The sequence below is a fragment of the Sorex araneus genome, chromosome 3 (genome assembly GCF_027595985.1).
Source record: "Sorex araneus isolate mSorAra2 chromosome 3, mSorAra2.pri, whole genome shotgun sequence".
Taxonomy (NCBI): Eukaryota; Metazoa; Chordata; class Mammalia; order Eulipotyphla; family Soricidae; genus Sorex; species Sorex araneus.
Genome location: NC_073304.1, coordinates 9,349,612 through 9,365,190, shown reverse-complemented (window position 1 = coordinate 9,365,190; position 15,579 = coordinate 9,349,612). Strand labels below are relative to the sequence as shown.

General features: G+C 57.9%; 1 protein-coding gene across 1 annotated transcript in view; it reads left to right on the top strand.

Annotated features, from left to right (window-relative positions):
• The first annotated feature begins 3,915 nt into the window (after positions 1 to 3,915).
• The window catches only part of RIN3 (Ras and Rab interactor 3), a 94,058-nt gene continuing 82,394 nt past the window's right edge, over positions 3,916 to 15,579 (top strand). The window contains exon 1 of the mRNA XM_055132426.1: positions 3,916 to 4,056. Within this exon, the coding sequence (XP_054988401.1) occupies positions 4,013 to 4,056 (44 nt within the window). The 5' untranslated portion in view covers positions 3,916 to 4,012. The remainder of the gene's footprint in view (positions 4,057 to 15,579) is intronic.

Genomic DNA, 15,579 nt, shown 5'->3' with positions numbered 1-15,579 from the left:
TGTGAAGATTGTATCAGCCCGGAGCCATTAAGCCCTTGTATAAGAGATTCACTAACATGCTGTTATAGGTTGAGCCTTGTTTGCTTATATATATACATATATATATACACACACATATATACACACATATATGCATATATATATGCATATATGTATATATATTCAAATCAAGACCCGTTGCCTTCTACTTGACACCCCATCCCACGTGGTGTGCTACTCCTGGTACATCAGTGGTGTCGAGTATGAGAGGAGGGCAGCCCCCCTGGCTGTTCTCTGACAGTGCCTGCCCCTGCCCCTAACCCTGCACCCCTGCAAACTGGCACAGGGACTTTCTACCAGAGGAGCCAATGGAAGGGTCCATTCCCCAGCCTCTGACTTCTAGCTGGCTCGGGCAGTGGGGGGTGGGGGCCCCTGTAGGGAACTGGAGGAGGGAAGGAGAATCGGGTGTATTTCCCTGAGCCTGCCGAGTCTCTCCTCACCTTTGGGCTGAGGGGTACGACCCCTCGGGGACACTTGTTGCCTGTGTATTGATTTAGTCCTCCTCACACTTCGCACCCAGGGGGACCCTCTCTTGTCCTACTGATGACCCTCTCTTGTCCTACTGACACATTCGGGGCCTCTGCCATGGTTTAATCTATTAGCCTTTAACAGGTGCCCTCACGGGCACAGTGAACACAGCAGCCCAGGGGCACTGCTCTCGCCCCATCGCTCAAGGTAAAGACTGAGGCACCGAGAGGTGAAGTTACAAAGCCACCAACGGCCACGCCGAGCTCTGGCCTCCAGCAGCCTGGCTCAGGCGTCCACTCTCACCCATGAAGGCTTTCAGGCCAGAGAGTTTCTGTCCATGCAGACGTTTCCTTGAAAGTCTCTGTCCAAGTCATAGCAAGAACACGGGGTGCTTCTGAAAAGCATGACCGTGCAGTGTGACTTTTGAGCTTGTCCATGGCCCCCAGAAAGGCCCAGAAAGCTCAGGTTAAGCTCCTGAAGGTGACCCTGACTGGCCATTCCTTTACAAGTGAGCCTACTCGCTCTTACCTGAGTGGGGACAAAGAAGCAAGGGGGGGGCATGGTGGGTCCATGAACCCCCAGATATGTCAACCTCTTATCATGAGGTGCTGGGGATCAGCCCTGGGGAGCTGATTAAAGGGTCAAAGCAGGGATGTCGCAGAGGATTAAGGGAAAAGGACAGAAATAAGAGAAAAAGCGTGGGGGTCAGGGATGAGCTCACAGCCTCATGGACTCAGAACCCCTCCTGTCCTTCCATTCGGTATTTATTGCTTAGAACCAGGAAGCATCAAAAGCCGAAAAATAGTCAGCTGCCTATCTTAATCTACATGGGCTAAATTCTTACGCATCCAAGGGCCTCAGTCTATCAGGACAAACATCTTTACAATGAGCATATCTCAAGGGATGTTCCCTCTGGGCGGAAGAGCAGAGATTAAGAACACAGGAGCCCCGCCTGTGTTTTCCACTAAAATTTTCCAAACCTTTTCTGGATAACAGGTTTCTGTTATCTGTTCATTCACCTTTCTCCCCGTCCTTTGCCCCCCACTGTCAGCTGAAGGGTTAAGGAGTTCAGTCATGTACGAGTGAGTTTAGTGGTAAGGAGGAAAGAAGGCAGGAGGGCTGCATCCTGGGCCAGCCTGCAGGCGTGGGAGACAACCAACACACACCTGACTCGATTGTGTTTGAGTGCTTGAAAGAGGAAAAGCAGGGACCGAGATGTTGTACAAGGGAAGGAGCTTGCCTGGCATAGAGCAGGCTGAGGGTTGACTCTCGGCTCTCCCGTATGGTTGGCCAAGTCCACAAGGAGTGATCCCTGAGGGCAGAGCCTGGAGTCGGTCCTGAGAACAGCTGAATGTGGTGCAAAAGCCAAGAAAGGAAGAAGGAAGGAAGGAAGGAAGGAAGGAAGGAAGGAAGGAAGGAAGGAAGGAAGGAAGGAAGAAAGAAAGAAAGAAAGAAAGAAAGAAAGAAAGAAAGAAAGAAAGAAAGAAAGAAAGAAAGAAAGAAAGAAAGAAAGAAAGAAAGAAAGAAAGAAAGAAAGAAAGAAAGAAAGAAGAAGGGGACTTGTTCGGCTCTTATAGGGAGATATCTAATGGCACAGCCGCAAAAAGCACATTGACTTTAGGCTTAGGCGACAGGCCTCTCTTCATTGCGTTCGCCCATCTGTTTGCTTCTTGAACCTCTTCACCACTCGGTGGCCCAGGTTGCTAGTGGTCACCCCCGTTTATACTTAACACTAGCTCCGGGAAGGTGTAGTGCCAATAAAAAGTCCCAGGGCTGGATCCTGTTGGCCCAACGTAGGTCATGTGATGATCTTTGAACCAATCCGTGTCCTGAAAGTCTAGGACTGTGATTGGCCAGGCTAGGATCACGTGCTCCTACTAGGCGAAGGCTGTTCTCTCCAACAGAACGAAAAGGGAAAGGGGTAGCGAGGTTACTCCTTAATGGGAAATGAACAATGTTACCAAAAAAAGAAAAGAAACAAAGACAAGGTTGGGGGTGGGGAGGTACAGCTTGCAGCACACACGGCTGTGGCTGATAATTCCCCGGATGGGGTTCTGAGAGCCAGGCCGGAGAGAGAACTGGGAGTGCCCAGGGGGTGCCCCAGGGTAGGACTCTCAGCAGCGCCCTTTTTGGTCAGCTACTATGGCTGTGGCCTCAGGAGGGGGCTCCGTGGGGTCTGGGCAGGGGGGGAAGGGGGGTAGGGAGCAGAGAACACGGCTTTCTGGGTGTTGTACTATTATGGGGGTGGGGGTTGGCCATGCCTTCCAGTGCTCAGGAGGGACGTCTGGTGATGCTCGGGGGACGCAGGTGGTGCCAGGATCTGAAAGGGGCCCGCAGCATGCGAGGCCAGCGCCTTGCCTCCTGCACCGTCTCTCGGGGTTTCTCCTGGGTGCGTGAGCCCTGCGCGCTGCCCTAGTGCCCCGCCCCCCGCCCCCACTTCGATCGGGGCATGGACTTCAGTCCTGTCTGGACCGCAGCCTGTCCTGTGACATCAGATGAGCCAGCCCCACCCCCCACCGCACCCCCGCGTCCTTATCTGGAAATGAATGTTGTCACTCTGTGTGTGTGTGTGTGTGTGTGTGTGTGTGTGTGTGTGTGTGTGTGTGCAGCTGCCTAGCAGGTAGAGCCCACAGTGCGCAGACAGCCCCCCACCCCAACCAACCAAGCAAATGTGGTTAGTACCAGGGGATTAGGTGGTCCCTTAGGGGCCAGTCTAGCCCAGTCACTAAAAAAAAGAAAAATGCTCAGGCTGAAGACTTTTGAACGTGCCTGGGTGTTGCATTGCGCAAGCCAGCCCTTCCTCCCTGCGCCCCCTCCCAAGGCGCTGCCCACCCAGGTGGCCTGGAGCCTGGCACGGTGCAAGATGAGATTGCCCTGAGCAGGAGTGAGCTCCCCGTCCCGGGGGGCATCCGAGAGCAGGCGGCACGACCACCTGTCGGAGTCTGATGGGGAAGCCCAGCCCCCATCAGACTGCTCTGGACCGGGTCCTGGCTCCCTGGGGCAGAAGGTCCTGGCTCCCGAAGTGGCGAGCACCGTGGGCCCCTCACCTGCCGGCGGGGTCCCGGAGGAGCAGCCTCGGGGAGCGCCTCTGCACCCCGAGTTTGGAGAGCGGGCAGCGAGCGTCCCTCCCGGGGGCCGTGGCGCAGCCGCCCCGGGGCGCCCCGCACCCCACGGCCAGAGGCGGGCCCGGGAGCCCGGCGGGGGCTGCAGGGGGGCGCCGCGGCCTGGGCTTGCGTGCGCCCCCCCGGGGCTCGGCGCGGCGGGCGGCCGCCCGGCGGCGGTGGACAGACCCGTTGACCACCAAGGCCGGCCCCTTCCTGAAAGCCCCGCTGGCCGCGATACAGGAAGTGGAGGGACGAGCCCGGCGCGGCGGCGGCGGCGGCGGCAGCGGCGGCCCCAGCTCGGCGCCCGCCCGGGCCCTTGCCGAGGGCCAGCGCCAGGGGATGCGGGCGCCGGGGACCCCGCGGGCCGCGCCGCCTGGAGCCTGAGCCCCCCGCGCAGCGACATGATCCGACGGGCCGGCGCGCCCGCGCGCGGGGATCCCGCGGGGTGAGTCCGGGGCGAGCGCCCCTTTTCCTCTCTCGGGGCGCCCCACTTCTCTCCGGCAGGCGGGGGGTGCTGCGGGGTCTCGGGACGGCGGGACCCGGGGCTCGGCGCCCCACGGGTGCGGCTCTGGTGAGCGCTGGACCCGCCGAGTGGACGCGGCGTCTGAGCCCGGACGGCGCCCGCGGGGACGGCGGCGGGGTCCTCGCGGGGCGGGCGCGGGGAGACCCGCCGGTGCGTGGCCGGAGGGACCCGCCGGGTAGACGCGGCCCCCTCCAAGGTCCCCCGACCGCCGCTGGACTTGGCATGCGGGCGCCGCTCCGTCCGCGCCCCCCGGAGCGCAGGGCAGGACCCGTGTCCCTAAAACTGCGGGAGCCCGGGAGGACCCCTCCCCCCCGCCTCCCCCTTGTCCCGGGACTGCGGTCTTCGGACCCGGCGTTGCCAAGACCGTGTTTGGGCAGCGGCCAGGGCGCAGCGGCTGCTGTGAGCCACTGTGGGACCGGCGGGCCGGGCAGCGCGCTGAGTGGCTGCAGAGAAGCCCAGAGGACCAGCTTTGGAGAGGGGTCCCCCGGGTCTAGTTTCAGGCCCCCCCCCAGCCCCCACTAGCAGTCCTGGGCTCTGGACCAAGTTCTGGGCTGCGTTTGGCTCCCCAGGGTCCTCCCCCGCGCCAGGGTGCCGGGGAGCCGGGCTGGGGCACTGCGCGTTCCTGGGGACTCCTGCTGGAACTCTCCGGGTGCCAAGGTTGGTGGGCGCGGCTGGGGTGCCAGGGCCCGGCTCTGGTTTAAAAGACCCGGGTCTGTAAATGGGACAGGCGGATGGGGCTGGTCGCCCTGACCCGTGGCGGCAGCTCCTCGGCCTCAGTGTCCCCTAGACTGGAGAGTTGGGCCAATCTGAGCAGCTGGCGGAAAGGGACACGGGAAGGGACACTGGCCGGGAGGGGTGGACCCATGGCCCCCAAAGCTCTTCCCATCCTCCTTCCTCTCCCCTCCCCTAGGGCTGTCCCAGCCCGGAAACTGCCTAGAGGCTTTCTTTGGGAGAGACAAATGCCATGGGGGGGTGGGGGGAGTGGGGAGGAACTGGGGATTCCATCAGGGGAACCTCCCAGGATCTCCACACTCAGTATTGCGGGAAGCAAGACAGGTGCTGGGCACCAGGGCTCTGGCCTCCCCTGCTGCCCATCCCCCACCTCAGAGTGACCCAGCTGCCTTCCTTCCTTCCTTCCTTCCCTCTCTGTTCATTCCAGCCCCTTATTGGAACTCTGCAGGCCTCAGTTATGTAGAAAATAAAGTGAAAAGGGGTCGGAGGGTTTGATCCACTGGCTGGGCGCCGTACAGGAGCCCGAGGCTGCCAGGAGCAGATCCCAGCACAGAACCAGGAGTCACCCCTGGGCATTACAGGATGTGGTGCAACCCTCCTCCCCTGCACCCTCCCCCATAAGGAAAGAGAGAGATAAAGAGGGAAAGAAAGAAAGAAAGAAAGAAAGAAAGAAAGAAAGAAAGAAAGAAAGAAAGAAAGAAAGAAAGAAAGAAAGAAAGAAAGAAAAAGAGAGAGGGAAGAAGGAAGGAAGAAAGGAAGGAAGGAAGGAAGGAAGGAAGGAAGGAAGGAAGGAAGGAAGGAAGGAAGGAAGGAAGGGAGGGAGGAAGGAAGGAAGGAAGGAAGGAAGGAAGGAAGGAAGGGAGGGAGGAAGGAAAGAAGGGAGGGAGGGAGGGAGGAAGGAAGGAAGGAAGGAAGGAAGGAAGCTAAGTAACAGTAACGGTTCCTTGCAATTGTTTGACGATCAAACACAATTTACCTAGAAAGTATCTTAGCACATTGTCCTGATGTGCTCACTAGTTGCTAATTTTACTCCATTGCCGTTTGCTGGTGCATAGCTGGTGACCAGGCCTGTGAGTGTAAGCCTGGCGTCACACCTCCCTCACAGAGGTGCCATGAGGATTGGCCAAGTTAATATTTAAGTGGATGGCCACAAAGAACCCAGGGTGAGTGTGCCCGCTCACCACTGCCTGCAACAGTTCCTGGTACAGCCTAACTAGGAGGTGGAGATTGGTCCTTGTGAAACAGCCTCACCTTATCTGGACGGTTGTCTGAGGCGGGAAGTGTTTCTAAATAATATCTCCTTTAACCCTGCACCGCCGACACAGAATCCCTTTGAGCACATTCCGTGGAGTACTTGGTTACCTCCAGTGATGGAGAGCTCAGCACTGCCGCCCAGCTGACCTGGCTGGTGTCACAGCCTGCCCGCGCCCCCCTCCCACCCATCCCACCTGTTCTCCTGCCTGGAAGGTGGTTCTCCTTGCACCTCCTCTCCTGCCCCCTTGTCCCTGTTCCCAGGCTGCACCCGTGTTAGAGCCCAGCAGTCACCCGGGGCCCCTTACTCGCACTCTTCTTCTTGGCCACCCAGGCCTGGGCCCCTGGTCCCCGCCTCGCTTCCTGCAGCCCTGCTTCTAGATGTTGGGGTACACATTGGGGTACCTACAGGGGGGAGATGCCGCATTCCCTTGGGGCAGAAGCATGTTGAATTTTGTTGTTGTTTGTTTGTTGCAGGGGGCCTTACCCCCTGTGCTCAGGGCTTACTCCTGGCTCTGTGCTCACTCCTGTGGGGCCCGGGGACCGTATGGGATGCCGGGAATTGAATCAGGCTCGGTCGTGTGCGAGGGAAGCCTTACCCGCTGCCCCAACTCTGCAGCCCCAAAGAGGCCCCAGCTTGAAGGCCATTCCCGGAAGAGCCCCTGTAACCTTCCTTACCCTGCAGGGGCGGGGAGGGCTGGGCCGCCACACCCTCGGCCGGCGCCCGGGCTGCTCCTGGCTGGGGTACTCCTGGCAGCGCTCAGGGACCTTGTGGTGCTAAGTGACACGCGGTCACCTCGGTCAGCACCGTGGAGCCTTCCTGGGTGCTGGGTTTGATGGTCCCTGGGGCTTGGCACTTCAGGGCTGTCTCCCTGCCCCGGGAGACGAGTCTGTCGAGAGTCGTGCCCGCAAGCTCTGTCCACCTGCTCTTGCAAACGTGGCCTCGGGTGGGCAAGGACAAGCAGGGGCGCTTCCTCCCTCCGTCCAGTTCCGCAGCCCCTGAGATGACCCCAGCAGGCGGCCTGCACAGTGCTCCCACCGCCGAGGGGACAGGCAGGAAGTGAGGGTCAGAGAGGTCCCCTCCCCTCCCCCCTCCCCCCTCCCCCACTGCCCTGTCCGGCCACCCTGAGCTCTGCTTGGCCTCCCCAGTCTGCTGGCACCGCCTCCCAGCTGTGGGGCCGGAGCAGAGAGGTGGCAGGCTGCCACCGGCTCATCCCGTTCCATGACAGTGCTCTTCTCCCCGGAGCTGGTCGGCAGACAAGCAGAACTGGGGGGAGGGGGGCTTGGGAGGGGAGAAGGGCCGGAGTAAAGGCTGGAGGCGGCGGCGGCAGAACTGGGGAGCCAGGGGGTCCCCCTGGGTCATGTGAGTGCGGCTCGGAGGGGGCATGCTGTGGCATACGTGTGGGGCATGTAGTTGCCTCTAGCAGTCTGGGTCATGTGTGTACCCCAGATGGGGTCAGAAGGTACCCCCATAGGGGGAAGTGACCCAGAAAAGGCCCAGACTTCCTGTCCCTCCCCCGACCTCCCAAGACACACACACACACACACACACACATACACACACACACACACACACACACACACACACACACACACACTCATTGGCAAATCACCTTTAGAAGCAGGTAAGGGGCCCAGAGCCTTGTTTGGGGGAAGGTCTGCTGAGATGATGAATGATGCTCTGGTTCTAGAATCTTCCATGGGTCTAACTCTTCCTCTGAGCGCACCGTGTGTCCTGTGCCCTAGGAGTGTCTGAAACGTGGGTGTTGCTTGGAAGTTGGAGCTCAAGATGAAAATCACAACTTCCACGATTTTTCTAAATGGGCTCCCAGCCCTCGGAGCCCTTGCTGATGGGGAGACCGTCGGCAGCTGCTGGGGCCCCTCGGACCCGGAGCAGAGCAGGGCTTCCATGTTCCTCCCCACCTGCAGCACCAGGCTCTTGGGGAGGAGATCGGTGAGGGATCCCACCACAGTGCCTCGAACAATTCCACAGCGCCCGCACAGTGCCTGCCTCCCCCGCCCCCCCCGCCCCGTTCCTCCAGAGCCCCATCCACGCCAGCTCACGGACAGTTTTTTTGTCAGGATTCTCTGCACACTGGCCACACATTCTCTGTGGGGATTCTCTGCGTACATTCTCTGTGGGGATTCTCTGTGCACATTCTCTGTCAGGACTCTCTCTGTGGGGATTTTCTGCACACATTCTCTGTGGGGATTCTCTGTGTACATTGTCGGGATTCTCTGTGTACATTCTGTCAGGATTCTCTCTGTGGGGATTCTCTGCGTGCATTCTCTGTGGGGATTCTCTGTGTACATTCTCTGTCAGGACTCTCTCTGTGGGGATTCTCTGCACACATTCTCTGTGGGGATTCTCTGTGTACATTCTCTGTGGGAATTCGCTGCGTACATTCTCTGTCAGGACTCTCTCTGTAGGAATTCTCTGCATGCATTCTCTGTGGGGATTCTCTGCGTATATTCCCTGTCAGGACTCTCTCTGTGGGGAGTCTCTGCACACAGTCTCTGCATTCTGCACGAGCTGCTTGCTTGCGTAACAACTTCCGGAAGCCAGCCCTCTTGAGCAGCGCATCTTCCCGCCCTGACCATACTGGCCCGAGCAAGGAATGGCGCGTAGAGCCTGCCCCGCCCCAGCTCCCCCTCCCCCCTGCGTGAGGCGGAAGACGGGCTGGAGCGACCCAGCACCATGGCACCTTCGTCAGGTGTTTGGACGCCCCGCAGCCCTGGGCTTCTGCATGGTAGCCCAGATAGCGTGGTCTGGGGCCGGGGCTGGGGAGACGGAAGGTGGGGTGCCCATCTGCAGGGCCACTCCTGAAGGCCACCAGGCCTCTCCCGCAGTCCAGAGCAAGACAGTGACTGGCCACCCAGAGTTGGCTCGGGCCACTGTTAACCCCCCTCCCCGCTGCACCCCCCATTTCACCACGAGAGAGGCCGGGAGAAAGGGACATGAGCTCTGGATGTGCCAAAGCTGTGTCCCCAGGCAGAAGAAGGACATTAGTGGGCTGGGCTAGTTGACATTAGGCGCCGGGGTTAGGGGGTTACAAAGCGCAGGTCTGAGACTTACCGATAATGAGGAAAAGAGGGTGAGGGGTGATGTGTTTATATGCGTGTAATGTGTACTATGTACATAATGTGTATGGCATGTGTCTTATGTGTGTGTCATATGTGGACTGTGTGCTGTGTGTGTGATGCGTGTAGTGTGCATGATGTATGCATGGAATAAGATGTGTGTACTGTGTGTGCTGTGTGCATGATCCATGTATGGTATGTATGTGATGAGTGTATTCTGACGTGTGTTGCGTATATCTGTATGGCATGTGATGTGTATGTGATGTATGTGTGAGATAAGTATATTGTGATGTGTGTCATATGCGTGGGGCATGCATGATGTTCGTGTGATGAGTATGAAGTGTGTGCTGAGTACATTTTGGTGTGTGTGCTATGGTGAGTATATTATGATGTGTGGTGTGTGTGTCTGTGATGACTGTATTATGGTGTGTGTGTGTGTGTGTGTGTGTGTGTGTGAGAGAGAGTGGCCAGTCAGTGCTCCCACCTGTCTTCCTGGCAGAGCGTTTGTGTGTCGTCTGAGATCAGGGCCGTGGCTGTGTCTAGCCCCCTTTCTGGTATGATGCCGTCGGGTCAGGTGTCGGCATTTGTTAGGTTCAGTGTCTTTGTGACAAGGGCTGTGGGACAAGTTGATGCAGGTGCACTCTGACTCTCTCCTGGGACTTACCTGTGTGACGACCCCTGCCCTGACACCCGCCGGGCAAGCAGAGGACGCCACTGAACCTGCCCCGTTGGCCGGAAGGCGTGGGGACAGCCACACACTGAAGGGCGCCCTCAGGGAGGGGAGCACTGGGGTCCCACTGTCAGCTGACTGGGGATTGCATCCTAGGGTTCCAGTTCCTTCCTCTTTCCCAGCCTCAGTTTCCCCTCTGAGAAATTATCTCAGTGGCCTCAGTGGGTCCCTGAATTACTGGCCACCAGGCAGCAAAGACCCTACCAGGCTGGGCATGATGGGAGAGGAGCGAGCCTTCCCGGGGCTGGAAAGAGCTGCCTGTGGAACAGTCTAGAAGGTGGGGGTGGGGTGGGGGCAGAGACTTGCTTGAGAAACAGAGACTGTGGGGCCGAAGCAATGGCTTGGTGGCGCGACAAGTCAGCGTGTGCGGCTTTCGGGCAGCTGCCCCAGGGCCGGACCCCCAGCCCCCAGCGCGGCCCCCTGAGCACCACCAGGAGTGATCCCTGAACTAGAGCCAGGAGGAGCACCGTCGGGTGTGGCCAAAGAGTCAAAATAGAAGGAAAGTGGAAGGGAGGAGGGTAGGGAGGAGTCACCGACACAGAGAGTGGAGCCTGGGCCTCGCCCGATGGCGCGAGGAGGAGCCGCGTGTGCCGCGTGGGGGGGGGGGGGAGGCTTGTTTCCAGACACGCCTTGGGTCTGGGCGAAGGGAGGGCTGGGCACACTCAAGCTGCCCCCAGAGTGTGGGCTGGCACCTGGAGCCCCCAGGGGGCCCCCAGGGAGCCCGGCCCTGTCTATACAGAGCACCCCGCAGTGAGACAGACCCCCCCCTCACGGTGTGGGATGAAGGGGAAGGAGAGGCTGAGGCGGGGTGCAGAGACGACCTTTCCCTGGCGCCTGGGTGTCCCCCACCACAGCGGCGAGGCCTGGCAGAGTCCATCCCCGGGGGGGCTTGCAGAGAAGATTCTGGAAGCCTCTGGTATGGCCGCTGCCCTGCTGGCCTCTTGCCTCTGCCGTCCCCACCCGCCAGTGCACCCCGGGACCCGTCTCTGCCCCGTGTGGGGCCAGGAGGGGCTGTCCGACAGGTGCGCCCCTGGGCCCCCATACGTGTGAGGAGGGGAGCAGCCTGCGAGGAGGATGAGTCGGCTAGAGAGGAAGCCCCCCCGCCCCCCCACCGCGAGCCCTGTGGTCAGCGGGCGCCGGGGCGTGCAGCTCCCTCAGGCCACATCCGACGGGGCGAGGACCGCCCTCCTCACCCCTGCTGGCTGAGGCCCCCGGGCCCTTTGTCCTGCTCCCGCCCAAACTGGGTTCAGAGCCCCCAGGAGCGGGGAGGGGTGCGGGGCAGAGAGGCCAGTTGGGGACCCTTCGGGGCCCTGTTCCTCCTACGCCGTGATCACAGCCCTGAATTGCCGGTCTCCGCTTCAGAGACGAGACATTTTGTGTGTGTGTGTGTGTGTGTGTGTGTGTGTGTGTGTGTGTGTGTGTGTGTGTGTGTGTGTGTTGGGGGAGGGGGCACGATGGTGGTGCTTGGGGGGTCACTTCCAGTGGTGCGAGGGGGGAACCACGTGGCACAGCCAATGGAATCCAAGGCTCCCGCATGCAGAGTATGTGAACCCCCGCCTGCCGGCTCGAGAAATGAGACTCTGCACAGTAAGCAGCACCCCAGCTCCTAGACGCGCGCAGTGGGAGGTGGAAGGGCCGATGGAACACGACGGGGAAGGGGGCGACTCCAGGCTGAGCGGAGAGCAGCCCCCTTCTCTCTGACTCCCCCGGGTCACCAGAGACCGCAGAGGCAAAGGGCTGTGACCCCGAAACCCACCACCCCACGGCGTCTGGCCGAAGGAGCCAGCTGTGGAACAGGACCCCACCGGAGACCGTTCCCCACCTCATGTCTCGGTCCCTGGATCTCAGGCCATGTCAGAGGCTGAGAATGTAAATTTCTCTGGGGTTATTGCAGCTGAAAGCTGGGATTTAGCTCTCTACAGAGAACACACAATGGCTTCTTTCTGTCCTTGACATTTTGGACAGGGCATACATCTAGAATATATCCAGGCATTCTTTTCTTAATGAATGGTTTCCTCGTCCACCCTCACCAAATTAGTAAATATTCACCCATTCATCCATTCATCATCCATCCAACCTCCATTCATCCATTCATCATCTGTCCATCATCCATCCAACATCCATCCATCCAGCATTCATCCATCCACTTACCTTTTTATCTCCCCACGTATACATCCATCTCTGTCAACCCATCCATTCATCTATCTACCCATTTGCCAGTTCATTCATCCAATTATCATTTAGTTATCCATATCCACCCATCTATCTGTCTATCCATCTCTCCATTCATCCACTCATCCATCCAATGACTAGTTGAACATTTAGAAATGCAAGAGAAATAAACGAATATACTTTAAGCATGAAGAGTTACATTTGTGGAATATAAAATAACATAGTAGGAGACTGATACCCAAGGATAGTAGAGACAAGGGCCAGGAAGATTGCTCCGTGGTTGGAAGCCTGCCTCATGAGCTGGGGCAGAGGGCAGCTGGGGTAGAGAAGGGGTCACTGAGTCAGTGATGGTTGGAGGGATCATTTGGGATGGGAGATGTGCGCTGAAAGTCGATAAAGGACCAAACATGATAACCTCTCAGTATCTGTATTGCAAACCATAATGCCCCAAAGTAGAGAGAGAGTATGGGGGAGATTGTCTGCATGGAGGCAGGGGGAGGGGTGGGATGGGGGAGGGGATGCTGGGGACATTGGTGGTGGAAAATGTGTACTGATGGAGGGATGGGTGTTCCATCATGGTATGACTGACACTCAAACATGAAAGCTTTGTAAGTGTTGCTCACAGTGTTTCAATTAAAAAAGAAATCACAGGGCGCTGGAGCAATAGCACAGCGGGTAGGGCGTTTTCCTTGCACACGGCCGACCCAGGTTCAATTCCCAGCATCCCATATAGTCCCCTGAGCACTGCCAGGAGTAATTCCTGAGTGCATGAACCAGGAGCAACCCCTGTGCATTGTGGAGCGTGACTCCAAAAGCAAAAAATAAATAAATAAAAATAAAAAGTTAATTCTTTAAAAGAAAAAAAAGCACAAAGTGAAAGGTGCCTAAGGTCTATTACACTCACAGTGATCAGCAGGAGAGACTCCCTGGCAGAGGGGGCGTCTGGCTCGAGCTTGAGGAGTGAGTAGGATGTGAGTAGCTATAACTGGAGAGCGAGGTCTCCCGGAGAGGAGAAAGGGCGAGAGGGAAGCTGGGGAAGGACAGGTTGTGGGGTGGGTGGATGCAAAGGCTGGTTTAGTCCTGTCTGTGGCTCCTGGAGAGGGGCCGGGTGGGGAGAGCCGGGGTTGATACCAGGTGCCAGCTGCCAGGAGGATGCGATGATGATCCACTGGACAGGACTGTGGTTTGGGCTGAGACCAATGCGGGTGTGTGACCTGTATGTATATGGGTGCAAGCGTTTCTGACGATTGAAAAATATTTATTGGGACCCGGGAGATGGTTTAAAGGGCTGAGTCTAAGTTTTGCGTGTGGGAGACTTGTACTTGATCCCCGACACTGGCACTGCGTCACCCCCCCCAGCACCTTAGGGAGTGACCCCCAAGTACCGAGCCGAGTGTAGCCCCTGAGCACTGTCAGGTGTGGCTCCAAAATCTTTAAGAATTATATACCTGAGGGGCTGGAGCGATAGCACAGCGGGTACGGCGTCTGCCTTGCATGCAGCCGACCCGGGTTCTAATCCCAGCATCCCATATGGTCCCCTGAGCACCGCCAGGGGTGATTCCTGAGTGCAGAGCCAGGAATGACCCCTGTGCATTGCCGGGTGTGACCCAAAAAGCAAAAAAAAAAAAAAAAAAAAGAATTATATTCCTGAAAAAGTTTACATTCAGCATCAGACGCTTTCCCGTCTTTGAACTCGCGCTGAGGTTGAGTGCATACTGATTTCATTTTCATCTCTGGGCAGTTTTCTCCTGTTGATTTGTGTCCCTTGATACGAGTCATTCCCCATCTGCATTTCTCTACTGCAAGCAGTTCGCAGATGCTGCCTGTCCGGCACCTTTACTGGCCTCATCATATTGCGACCATTTCCACGGCTGGAGTTGAGAGAGGTGTGTGCCAGCCCTGTCCAAGTCCTCTGGCCAGTGTCACCCCTGCAAACCCACCCAGTCTAGGTTTGGGAGTCTATTTTCTTGAGATCCGTCGCCATCCTGGAGGTTTTGATTTCAAGGCTGATGGGCTGGTTTGATGTAAACTTCAGCTGTTCACATCCCACTTTCCTTGAAATTAAGTGTGGCCAGATCTAAATGCGATAGCCTTTCGAAGAAGAGGCCGCTCTCTCCCCCTTCCTCTCTCCCTCCCTTCCTCTGTCCTTCCCTTTGCTCTTGCCTTTTGGTTGGAATGCAGACGTGATGGCTGGAGCTGAAGCACTCATTTGGATTCTGATGTGAACTTGAGCTTGAGAACGGAAGCTACCAGGGTAGAGCAGCAGCACCGGAAGAGTCACAGGCATGTTGGGAAGTCATCCCAGCCCCGCCTTTGGGGGTCAGTGGCGGGGAGATATTTGAGCCACCTCCTGCAGTGAACGGTCTTCCTGATTTCATTTTCATCTCTGGGCAGTTTTCTTCTGTTGATTTATGTCCCTCGGTACGAGTCATTTCCCATCTGCATTTCTCTGCTGCAAGCAGTCCACAGGTGCTGCCTGTCTGACACCTTTAGCGGCCCCATCATATTACGAACATTTCCTGTTCTCGGAAGTGACCCCTGGCAGTGCTTGAAGGACCCTGTGTGGTGCTGGGGGTCACGCCTGCATCACAGTAGCAGCTGCTGCCTGCCAGGGAAATGCCTCATCCCCTGGGCTCTCTCTCCGGCCCGCAACTCACCCGTTCCTTACGTGTTTATTCAGGAAGAAGTGCCAGCAATCGAACCCGGGTCCTCCACAAGCCAAGCATGGGTTCTCCCACCCAGCTCCATCCCTGGTCCTGACCCAATGCTTAGGAGAGAGAGGGTCCAGACCTGTCTTATTCAAATCATAGTTCTTTCTAGATTTATTTTTATTTTATTTAATTTTTTGGCCATTTGCAGACCCACTGAGTCCTGATGAACACACCAAGAAAGCTTTTATAGAGGTGGCACGTAGCGCCGGATTATTTCTCAGAAATACCACGGCAGCTCTGCCACGGCTGAATGTCCGTTTTCTGGTGGTGGTGGAAGGAGAGGAGAGGAGGGGAGGGGAGGGGAGGGGAGGGGAGGGGAGGGGAGGGGAGGGGAGAGAGAGGAGGGGACGAGAGGGGAGAGGAGAGGAGGGGAGGGGAGGGGAGGGGAGGAAGGGAGAGGGGAGGGGAGGGAGGGGAGAGGAGGAGAGGGGAGGGGAGAAGGAGGGGATGGGAGGGGAGGGGAGGGGAGGGAAGGGAGGGGAAGGGAAAGGAAGGGAAGGGAAGGGAAGGGAAGGGAGAAGGGAGAAGGAGCCCGGCTCGCGCCCACTGAGGCTCTTGTTTCAAGGGCTGGATCGCAAACATTCTTTCCATATCGAATGGGAGGTGTAGATTTCCCCAGAAGCCGCCGGCGAGTTATTCCGGTTTGTCTCTCTGGCTCCCAAACCCTGTGCTTTGACCTGGTGGCCGCGTCTCTTCCTGTCCTCGCTTCCCGCCTTCCTCTCTGCGCCCGTGGACCCTGGCGTCACACCAACACAGTCCAGGCCAGCC